This window comes from Pelobates fuscus, chromosome 4, assembly GCF_036172605.1.
Source record: "Pelobates fuscus isolate aPelFus1 chromosome 4, aPelFus1.pri, whole genome shotgun sequence".
NCBI lineage: Eukaryota > Metazoa > Chordata > Amphibia > Anura > Pelobatidae > Pelobates > Pelobates fuscus.
In genome coordinates this window covers 232,263,709-232,276,292 of record NC_086320.1, presented here as the reverse complement: position 1 = coordinate 232,276,292, position 12,584 = coordinate 232,263,709, and the positions used below count along the sequence as shown (strand labels likewise).

The following is a 12,584-nucleotide window of genomic DNA, read 5'->3' as shown; positions in this document are numbered from 1 at the left end:
GACACTTCAGAACCATAAAGCACTTTAGCTTGCTGAAAAGCTTTATTTGTGAAGAGCGTGTTTCCTTTTTTTTTTTTTATTTAAAAAAGTGAAGATTTCAGTAGCAATATACACTTTGAAACATTATCAGACAACTGGTACCTTTACTTCCTGTTACTTCAATTGAGCAAACCTCCAGAGGCAGCAACTGCTAAGAACACCTGCCTTGCAAAGATATCTCATGTTTTTGCAAGCTTTTTTTTAGATAAACCCCAATGAAAACATGCTTTATTAAATGTATTCAAGTTTATATATGGAGTATATTTACTAAACAGTGATTTTTTAAATTTATTTTATATTTGGTCAGTGAAGAGTCCCTTTAAATCACTGTTCCATTGCTGATGATATTCTGGGCTGGGGTAGCAAAGACAGTTTGATTCTATCCCCCAGCTCCTTTCCCGACATATTGCTGAATAATCAACACCATGCCCTATAAGGGAAAAGGACTAGCCCTAACTTTAATACGGATCCTACAACTAGCCCTGCCTCTAATTATAACAATGTTATTCAAACATAATGCTTTTGACTTTCAGTCTATAGAACCCTTACTATTATTTTCTAATAACAATAATAATAATAATAATCTTTACTGATACTTATCCTCTCTCTCTCTCTCTCTCTCTCTCTCTCTATATATATATATATATATATATATATATATATATATATATATAATAATAATTACAGTTACAACAATTGCAATGTATTGCGTTATTTATCAATACCATTGTAAATCATTTAAGTAGGAGATGAGCAGCAATACATGAGTTAAAAAGTGACCTAGTATATGCATGTGCAATTGAATGACTCAATAGTTCTATTAAGGCAATAATAATTCCTTGAACTTCATTGTTCAATGGCGAGTGCCCTAAAGTTAAAATATAGATTTTAATAGTAAATTAAAACATAATAAAGACGTAGTGAGCTATATATGTCATATATAGCTCACTACGTCTTTATTATGTTTTAATTTACTATTAAGTTATATTTTAACTTAAGGGCACTCGCTTTTTTTCTGTTTCCGATAAGGCTGTAGCTTCCCAAGGGTTAACCCCTATATGAGTGAATCCCTTTTGCTTCCTATTTCTTCTTCTTCTAATTGTTCATTGTTCAATGTATTCGCCATAAATGATTGTGAAGCAAGGTGAATTATGTTGTGCTGGAATGGTAGCATTGTACATAGCTCCATGTAATAAGCAGTCCTTGGCATGCTTTTGAAAAGGTCTCTCAGATACTGAAACTCTTCTATTGTAAAGACGTGGCTTGAAACGAACTTCTTGGAATTATTTACTGCATCATAGTTATAGTAGAAACGGCAACTTAAATTAGTTATCTAACTATTATAAAATAAATATATAAGGATATAGTATGCAGATTAAGTTTTTCCATTAGCCAATAAAGTAATATATTGTGTAAATAATTATATTCTACAGTTTCACAAGTTAAGGTCAGTCTTCCATATGATGCTTTATAGTTCAACTATCCCCAAACCTAAGGACCTTTATTGATGGATTGTTACGCTGACAGATTAAAGTAAGACCAAAATGATCTCTTGAGCCTGTTGGATATCTGAAATAAATTGCAATGTTGCGCAGTGGTGAAGAAACATCTGGTGGGGATTTTCTTTTCCCCTTTTATTCCATTGTACGTTATTAGACTTCAGACACAGAGTTTGTGCTGCCTCGTAGATTTCTGTGAAGATCTGAGACCTCCTGCACTGAAGTATCCGACAATGTACTGTTTTAATTCAAATGTAAATTGAACCAGAGATTGAATGAAAGAAAATCACATTCCCCAGCACTCAACTTCACTGATTCCTTTTTCCATCCTTCCTCCAACCCCACCCAACTTCTGTTTTGCTTGTCTTTTGTGTCATTGTTAATGAATAAGAGGCTGCCCCACTTCTGCTTAGATGTCACAGCTGCTGGATACTCACAAAATAAGGACGTGTATTTGTCAAGTCTTTAGGTCTGGTTTTTATACTGACCAAATGTGACATATTCCCGCAGTAATCTACGTATAATTATGCAGTAACTCCATGTTGCTTGTGTTAAGTCATGATCCTATAAAATAAACAAAATATCTGTTTACATGTTCCTTGTTAGTTTAATTGCAGTTGTCCTTTTTCACCCCCAGTAGCAGTAAATCGTTTCACTCTGGATCTGTGTCCTTTATCTAAAAATACAGAAAAATCATATGAACAGGATTATTTGAAGCTTTGCTTATAGAAATGCTTGACTCTACAAACTCAGTATGAAGATGTAGATTATACAACGTAAAAAGCAAAAAAGGCAGGAGAAAAAGTGGTTTCTTACAAATATAGGCTTTGTTTTATGTTTAATTTCCCAGCTAGCTGATCTGACAGATAAGCACTTAATATTTAATGTGAGAAGAGCTTTGATCTTGTAGCAAACACTGCATTGTGTAAACTAGAATGCCATTCTCACTTTATTTTGTGTTTTTTTTTTTCTTCAATTGCTTACTGAAGAAAAGCTCATGCGCAAAATAAAGCAAAGGGAAATACAGTGGTTTTAAATGGTTAAATGTATCCAATTCCTCTAATTTATTTTTCTAACTGTTTTGTTTTCTGTATTGACTACAGGGCACGGCTAGCAGAACAACTCATTCATCTGGAGCTGAACCCTCTCAATCACATGTTACCTCCCAGTCAAGAGAGTCCTTTGTGCCAAGCCATGGGAGTGCTTTCCATTTGCCTGATTCCCAGCATTCTTCAACACTTTATTATTCAAGCTCAACTTTACCAGCACAGAGAGTAAGCTCTCCCTTATCCATGCAGCAAGTAGGTTCACCAACCAAACTCCAAAGGGTGGGCTCTGCCTCCGAGAGCTCTGGATACAGCACCACTCAAAGAGTTTCCTCTCCAAAGCAGTCCCCAAGCCGCCTTGCCAAGTCATACAGCACCAGTTCGCCAATCAACATAGTTGTGTCATCTGCTGGTCTTTCCCCTTCATCTGTACGTGTGACATCACCGCCAACCATCCAGTCGAATATTTCCTCATCACCTCTACATCAGTTGAGTTCAACCATAGGCACATATGCCACATTATCACCTACTAAACGCTTAGTTCACACCTCGGATCAGTACAATAAACATTCACAGGAATTATATGCCACAGCCACCTTGCAGAGACCCGGCAGTCTTGCAGGTAAGGATGTTTATATGTACTCTAACGTTTAAAATGCTTGGTTTCGTATATGTATATATATATATATATATATATATATATATATATATATATATATATATATATATGTATATATATGTATATATATATATATATATATATAAATAATTTTGCTGTGCAGCTGTTTTTCCAACATTTAAAGTTATATCTAATTGTGCAAAAATGTTTTGTGTTACTTTGCTGTGGTTTCTCTCTTTCAATCTGTAAAAAGCAAAACAAAAATAATATATATATATATATATATATATATATACACATACAGAAAAACTAGATAGAAAAGGACAGCCACTTATTTAAATAGAGATTAATGTATTACTATATTACTGACTACTAAAAGAATAATAAACTATGCTATGTATATTAATGTATTTATAGATATAGGAATGCATTGTTAATCTCAATATTGTTAAATTCCATAAAATTCTGTGAATAAATCACATCACCAGTAGGATAACCTTTCTGTGTTTTATTTTAACCCTTCAGATTTTAAGTCCAGATCTCCAGCACAGGGTTCCCATTATTAATATTATTAGTATTTATATAGCGTCAACTCATAAGCGCTATACAATATTATTAAAGGGGGGAATTTAACAATAAATGATACAATTACAAAATATTACAGGAACAATAGGGTGATGATGACCCTGACGAAACGAGCTTACAGTGTAGACGAGGTGGGGTAAAAACACAATAGGGCAACAATGGGGACAGCAAACAAACAAGGTGGGAAAGTAACAGAAGTGGAGGTGAGAGTGGAGTGTGGCTCTTTATGAGAAAGCAAGTGACAGATGTGTGACATATAAGCTACTCTGGGAGGGTTTAAGAAATACCGAACAGATGGGTTTTGTTCATCAGTAGACCTAATACAATGGTGAAGTGTTTCATTAGCAAAACTTTACAGCTTTAAATATTAGTTTTGTTTATTAACTAATTATATGTTTTAATGAAATAAAAGTTTCCATCTACATTTATAGGTAACAGAGATATATGCAGCTAGTTGTAGTCATCAGTTACATCCCTTATTAATTTGTCACTTAGACACTTCTTAACCCAGCATGTTAATTTCTATTCAAATGTCTTATATCTGTTTCTATTTATAATGTGTAAACATACATTTTCTTGGACTGTGTTCCCTGTCTCAAGGCCCTGTTTTCACTAACAATTCTACAACAATACTTAGCAATGTGCAAGAATAACATAACCTGACATTGACTAAATGTTACCTCTCTAAGCTCCATCATGCAAAACATGAAAACGCACAAACAAAAAATAAATAAATCAAATGTTCAATCTAGTATTTTGCATATTTAAACTTTTTATGACTGTGCAGTAAAAGAGTTTTTATGGTGCAAGGTTGATGTGGGCAAAATATGTGTACTGATATGCTTTTGTGCGGTTTGTGTTTACTACTGCTTACTGTTTATGTAGTTTAATTCCCTATAAGGGTGTAGAAGGCCTAAACCAATGTAGTTCCATAATTAAATCATAAAATAAAACAAAACATTTCTACATCGATTTAGTCCATGAATATATTTGCAGAGTTAATTAGCAGCCAAAGTAATGTTAGGTCAGTGATTACAGTGGTTTTGAATGATATAAATGAAGGCCAGAGATGATAAAGTCCTCAAACTCCGGCCCCCCAGATGTTACTGAACTACAACTCCCATGATTCTCTGACTATCTATGTAATTCAAAGAATCATGGGAGTTGTAGTTCAGCAACATCTGGGGGGCTGGAGTTTGAGGACCCACGCTCGAAATCTTATTTATTTATTTTGTTTACTGCATTTCCATGCTCAGTGCAACTGTTATCCTAGCAGGCCATGTGACCATTTCTAGTGGGTCAGTTTGTAAGTAGCTCAGGCACACACTTAATTAGGTAATTAGGTAAATCCTGCCAGCTAGGGTATTCAGAGTTTGCATGGCAAGCCTCTACAGTAACTTGGGCTGTTAGGGTATATACAAAGCAGGAAAAAGCCTGCCTTGGCTATTTCAAAGTTCTCCTATTTCCTAGAGTTTGAAGTGCAATGCAGAACCTGCTTCCTTCTTTCCTAAGTTGTGATGGAGATCAGCAATAGTGAGAGGGGATGGGGCATATCTAAGTGTATCATCTTATACCTCTATATATGTAAGTGAAATGTGGTTATCTAGTAGTGTATGTAAATATGGCTAAATAGATGTGTGGATTTGGATTAGTAGGTATGTAATATAGAATTGTTAAATAGATGTGTAATTGAGGGCAGTGATTTGGTGCAAGGGTTGGAAAAGAAACTAATTAAGCAGCCGTTAGGAACAAAATAATTCCAAACAAGTGATCCCACAATATTCACTTTCCTGATTACTGTGCTCACATAGGTATGCAACATGAGCTTACATTTACACATATTTAAAATTGTTATACTATACTTACTTGTGTAATTTTTATCTGTGTGTACACATTCATCTGAGCTGAGAACCTGCACAACTAATTTTGTTCCACATGCATTGGAGCAAGTCTGTGTATGTAGCATTTGTGCAATGTAGGGCTGTATTCTTGAGCTAGTTGATAGTGCTGGAATTTGTCAAAGGATGTTGATGCTATCCCATTGATCCCAAGGTAAATCCTAAAACATAATTTTTACTCTCTCAAAGCTTGGCTACCCATAAAGAAGAATCTCCTGAGATATTCACTTATAGACATAGTATTTGTTTATATTTTTTATTGTATTTTTAAATACATTATGATTTAATACTACATTTAGTTTTTTTATAAAAATTTTTTGTTAACATGTTCCCCTGAAAATCATCCTTAAAGATGAGAAAAACTGAAATGTCTGAGTGCCATGTGCTTATAGTTTTGTCCTTGCAGTATAAAACATTGCTTTCCTGCAGAATGGCAATGTTTAAATTGCAGGGTTTAAATGCCTATATTTTCTGTCACACCGAGTAGCACAGCATACGACTATAGGTGAGTATAAAAAAAAGTGCTAAAAGGGGATTTCAGAATTACAGAAAACGAAAAAGTTTCTAATAATTCTTTTTTTTTTTTAAGTGCAACAATAGAGGACTTAATTTAGAGGGCTAAATGTTGATTTTGGGTTCCTGTCCCACTATCCCACTACCAAAGTTTTACATGACTCCCTTCCCCATCATTATCTTACCCTTCTACCATATGTTAAGATGCATCTTATAGGCATGCTCAGATCTCATGTGCTGATGCTCCTTCATGTTCTGCTGTACATATGATGGAGTTTGCATTACATCCTGATGAAGGATACTGATCAGGATCCTGACGAAAGTCCAGGGATTGGACTGAAACATTGTTTTTTTTTTTTTATCTATTAATTAAATAAACAGTTCTATGAACAGTAAAAAGTGTGTGTATATCTATCTTTATATATATATTCTCAGGTCCCAGCACTCGATGTTCCCGGTCTTTTCGTGCTCCGGTGCACAATCTCCAACCAAAGTATATAGTCCTAGTAGAGAGCACTCAGGAGTCTTGTAGAGTCAATTCAAACTGCTGCTTTATTAAGCAAATACAGTGATTTACAAAATAGTCAACGTTTCAGTCTATGCAGACTTTTTTCAAGAAGTAAATCACTGTATTTGCTTAATAAAGCAGCAGTTTGAATTGACTCTACAAGACTCCTGAGTGCTCTCTACTAGGACTATATATGTATATATATATATATATATATATATATATATATATATATATATATATATATATATATAATGGGTTGACCCATTGCTAAAATTCGGGTAAATAATTACATTTCCATAATATCACTCTCAACCCATAAGCTTTGAAGCTGATGTTATGCAAGATTAAGTCAAATAACTAAGGAGTGCTTTTGCTAGTCAAGTGCTTGTGGACACTGTGGCAGTGGCAAATTAGAAAAAAACAAAAGAAGGCTTTTCACAGTGTGCTAAATTCCTGTTAATCCTGTGCATGTGAATTCAGTTTACGTGACAGTGTCTAGACTGTTTGTTGAAACTATTGCTGGTATTGTGGTTTTGTTGTGGTTTGATGTTTTAAACTGAGTGGCATTCAGCAGTTTCACAGATAAAATGTTGCTAGGAGCAAATTAGCAATCTATTCCAACAAACCTCCATACTCCATTTTACACATTAAATTTTTTATGTTTTTGACCATAAACCCCAAAAATGCAAGGAGAGCCCTACGCGTAACAATCCACTATAAAAAAAACAAAAAAATTTATTATTTAAAAAAAGAAATATGCCAACCTTAAAAATATGTTTACTGGGTAAAAGAAAGATGGCTCATTTCACCATAAGCACGGTATACCGCTAGCCTCTATCCAGATGTTGTTTTCACAAGGCTTCTTAATTATATTTTCCTCGAGAGGTGTCTGCACTTTGTTTTCCAAAAGAAGGAGGGATCTGCACTCTCATTACCTGTAGACCTTGGTAAACACTGTAACCCTAAATCCATATAGTCCAGGTCTTTTTTTAAGCAGTGGTTTTATTGGAAAAACACAGCAACGTTTTGATCTCCAGTGAGATCTTTGTCAAGCACGTCCAGAACGTATGTGTGTGGAACAGGTTCTAGCATCCCATCTAAAGCTTATTTAAACAGAATAAACAACTTAAACAGAATATGTTACAATATTTTCATATTGCCACTCCCAAAACGTAGATCAGTGTTTATGATAAAGGTTTTAAAATTATATGAATATGGAATTAGTGTGGCAACCAATTTTTCATCTTTCGGTCTTAAATGGACATTCCAGATCCCTAAATCACTTTAACTTACTGAAAAGCTATATGTGTAAAGAGTGTGTCTTATATTTTCATTCTGTAAAATGTGCAGATTTCAATAGAAATTTACACTTTTATAAATCAACCTGGATACACCCTTTGCTGTCAAGCAGACAACATGTCTTACTTCCTGGTTTAGTTAGCTCAGTGGAGCTATTGCTCTTAACACCCACCTTGCAAATACTTTTTTTGTTTATTATAACAGCTGGCAAATAACAATGGGGATTGAGTTACAGTATATGATCATCCATTGCCTGTCACAAAGTCAATGTACCCCATTTTTGGCAAGTCTTGTTCTAACAACCTAATGCTTACTCTTATAAGATCATCCACAATATATAGTCACATGAATAGTGTATCCAACAGATTGAGGCTGCTGGAGTTGCAAAATGTATCATCAGGTATCCCTGCAACCTTGATGAGCATGGCCAGCAAAGCATGAAGAAACATTAGTATCTTCACGTCAGATCTGTGCAAGTTTAGGAAGTGCCAACTGTATTTTCCACATTTTCCCAAAAACAGTGACAATGTTTGTATAATATTGCTGTATTCCTTTTCACTATTGTTATTGCAAAAGTGGCTACAGGTCCCAGAGGGACCATAATATAAAAATGGTCTTTGTGATGGATTGCTCTAGTCACCTCCTCCAACAAAAGAGCTATCAACATGTATTTGTCAGGTTATTTTTGTTAGGCACTCTGGTATCTAGTATGTAATTAAATAATCTTGTGTTTAGTCACCTATGTCCCAGACACCAAGGTGCCCAGGTTGTTCAATGCATTGTTTTTCATAATTACCCTCTGTTGGGAATGAGTGTATTTATAGCGGTGTGTTTTCCAATAAACTTAGACCTGTTTTACCCTTCGGCAAGCATTGGCTGATGTTTGGGAAGAGCTATAATCACTATTGCAGCTCTATCCCAGGAGGAAGGGACAAACCATAACCACTTTGGTTACTCTTTACCAGGAGAGCATGGATACACGGTGGAGATACCCTGAGTATAGTAGCTCCATCACAGTGCTGATTAAATAAAAATGTTAACATTTAGTGACTGCTCCTTGCCAAATAGAATCATTCCTGTAATGTAATGCATCCAAAATATCCTAGATATTTCACAATACTAGAAAACATAACTCTACCTGCCTGTCACACTGTAGGATGTTATTGACAGTGATAAAAGTAAGACACGGTTAAAGAAAATGATCAGATTTTCTATGAATGTATAACTCTCACAAAGCAACCTTAAAATAAGATAAAAATACTTATAGGAGTCTGAAACAGTCCTTTCAATCTAATTTGCTATGCAGGTATCTGCAGCTACTTGGAAATCTAACTCTCTTTGTCCCTCTAAGTTAACCTTTTAATTATCTCTGAGATCTATTCACTAAACATCCAAGAGCAGTAGAATGGCATTTCAATGTCAATGATTTTTTCTTTCAATCAAATGTTTGCCATGTGAATTATATTCAGCTATTTACAAAAGGCAGATGTGGTAAGTTCATCCATATATATATACTATCATTAACTTGCTGTTAGCAGTTAAAATCAGGCAAATCTTTAAATGTTACTAATTGGGAAACCCACGATACACCTGTCCCTTTGTTGTGGTGGTGATGGTACACTGCCCTTCCCGGTATGTACAGCTGAAACCTTTTCGTCAGCAGCATTCCTTGCAGCAGCAGCATTTGCATTCTGAGAATTTTCCCTTTTTTTATATCATCAAAGTAATATAGCGGGGATCATTGTTGTTGTTGATTTTGATTGGCTGTTGATTGTGATGTTATATAGTCCCAGATATGGGCTTATCATATTGCTGTATATCATAAATCATGACATTAAGGGAGCGTATCGGGATCGACCGATATAATGTTTCTAGAGCTGATGCCGATAGCGATTATCAGTCACCTTTTGGGGCAATTACCGATAACTGGTGCCGCAATTCTGTACATTTAAAGATTTGAAAGAGTAACAAAACTTCTACACAAATCTGGCATTAACTGAACATGCTGACAGCAATCACACTCCTTTCACTCTCAGGCAGTCAGTACATCCTGGGGTCAGAGAGATCACAGTCCTATCACTGTAAGCCAGCCCAGTACATTACATTATTTACTGTCTTACCTTCTTGCCTTCATCTGAGCTCCGCATGCAGGGACTCACACAAAGGGCTGACGTGAAGTCACGTTGTGGCACTTCATGAGTAAGTTATTGGTAATATTGGTAAATTACATGGCTGATACCGATTATTGGTAAAATTATAATCAGCTAAACCAATAATTGGTCTATTCCTAGTTTAGACATTGCTAAACCGACTTGCATTGCTGGTTTATGGATGAGTTTCCTTTCTTGATGTTGAATGATTTAATTATTGTATGATTTGGTGCATGTGTTAAAGTTTAGACAACTTTCTAGTTTTAAAAATAGAAACCTTCGCTATTTCTGATTCCATAGTCTTTGCTTATTATCATGCCTGCTTTGAGAAAATATTGGATTTAAGACAAACATCTATACATGTTGCATTTGCCTTAGTTCATCTTGTAAATACATTAGTATGTTTTTTATTTTTTTTGCTTATTTCGTATTTGCAGAAAGATATTTTTTTCCTTCTAGAAAAAAACAGCTAATATCACTTTGGCATATTTATTTTTGTCCCCTCCATATATTTTTGCTATATCTGTATAGCTTAATGTAAGACATTGCTTTTAAAGTAATGCTTAGTTTCATTGACCCTGTTATTCTAGGGATGACTTTTTGACAGGATCATTTATTATGGATGTGTTAAAACATTGATTCCTTTATTTGACACAGATACCTTTGCTAAGCTTTCAAGGACGTTGCTGATTTAAGAGTGCAGTCAGTATTCTCATTTTAAGTTGTCCAGTTTTACGAGGTTGACCTGATCCAGCATCTTGGCTGTATGATGTATTATTATTTGAAAAGGCTAATCATTTGCTTTAAAATGGTCTCGAAATATACCCAGCTCTGTTCATGTGAGCCACTCTGAGTTTTGTAGAAAGCAAAGTGAATGGCTGGTTATTTGGTTCACCAAATGGTTGTGTTAGAGCGAGTGATACTTTTTACCACTGAACTTAATTTGGGCTCAGGAACAAGCTGGATGATTGCAATATTGGATTACTGTTTGTTACTTATGCGTACAGTATATATTATTTAACCCATAACAATGGCTAGACTGGCTTCCAGCTTCATAGCTTCAGATGTCAGTTAAATGACACAGAACAGCTATGCCATTAGTAAAAGCTAATCTTAAGCTTGAGCAGTGCATGCTGGGATCAGCTCTCACTGACCTATTACTGGGCTGCCTCAGCAATGAGAAAACCTATTAATAGTGATTGATTATCCCAAGCTTCCTAATCCCCCTGGAAGCCAATCATTGTGACAAGTCTTTATTGTCAGTTAATAGGACACCCCGTACCCATTGCTGAAATGCTTTAGGGGTTAACGCAATGCCCTCCTTGTCCTCATTCATTAATGTTGGTTTCAAGACTAAGATAAACAAAAGTTCCTAAAAGCAGACTTAAATGCATGGAGTCTCAGAAAGCCTCTGTCTCGAAGGAGTTTGATTCTGTTGACAGATTTATTTATTTATTTATAACATATTTTACCAGGATGGATACATTGAGATTTCAAGTATGTCCTGGGTCCACAAAACATTGCATTGTTACAATAGGATACAATATTACAAAAATACAATATACAAACAATATATATATACATACACACATGTATACATTTAATACATAACAGGTGATGTATTCAACCATGACAGGTGCATTCTGTATTGAGGTATATTGCCATAGATCTTTTAAAAGATTTTAGATTGAATGAAGATTTGATTGTGTCCCTAAGGTTGAAATTTTTTATATATTTAAATCAAGATACATTTAGAATGATGTTATAAATACAAATATGTATTTATATGTCTGTAACGGACCGTTTCACTTACAAGAGGATAACCCAGTTTAGGCGATAATCCCCTTTCTGAGAGACAGGCACAGCTACTGCAGAACACCAAACTCCCGAACTGGAAACACACGAACCCTGGAAGCAGCCGAACAGGAAAAGCAATACGAACAGCTTACACTCCTGGCAGTCGGCATACAGTCACCTTTCCCCCCAAGAAAGAGACACACTCCAGCTTCAGGGTTAAACAGCAACAACACTGATTTATTCACACACAGGCTTATATGAGATTCTCCCATGCAAGGGAGGGGTTTACAGTACACCAATCCAGTTTAAGGTACAACCCACACATCTCCTCCCTCCAACATATCGGTTAACACAATTAACAGGGACATAGTTTTACCCAAGTTTTGGATGTACCCTAAATACTTGGGGTACATCCACAAATCCAATATCTCCAGATAGCCCTAGTCTGGAGGAACAACATATGTTAAAATCAGCCCATTCGGATAAAGCGTTATGGGCAGGCAAAGTTTTGACCGACCGCATGGGTAAAGTATCCGAAAACAGTTCCATGCATTTTGGCCCTGCGGTCGGTCACAGAAAAGGGAACGAAACTGACGAATTGCCTGGGTTATGGAGCCTAAGGGGGATT

General features: G+C 35.5%; 1 protein-coding gene across 8 annotated transcripts in view; it reads left to right on the top strand.

Annotated features, from left to right (window-relative positions):
* Positions 1 to 12,584, top strand: part of CTNND2 (catenin delta 2) — a 1,082,982-nt gene that overhangs the window by 633,430 nt on the left and 436,968 nt on the right. For all 8 annotated transcript variants that reach the window (XM_063451948.1, XM_063451945.1, XM_063451947.1 and 5 more), the window contains exon 7: positions 2,642 to 3,206. In XM_063451948.1, coding sequence (XP_063308018.1) covers positions 2,642 to 3,206 — 565 coding nt within the window. The remainder of the gene's footprint in view (positions 1 to 2,641; positions 3,207 to 12,584) is intronic.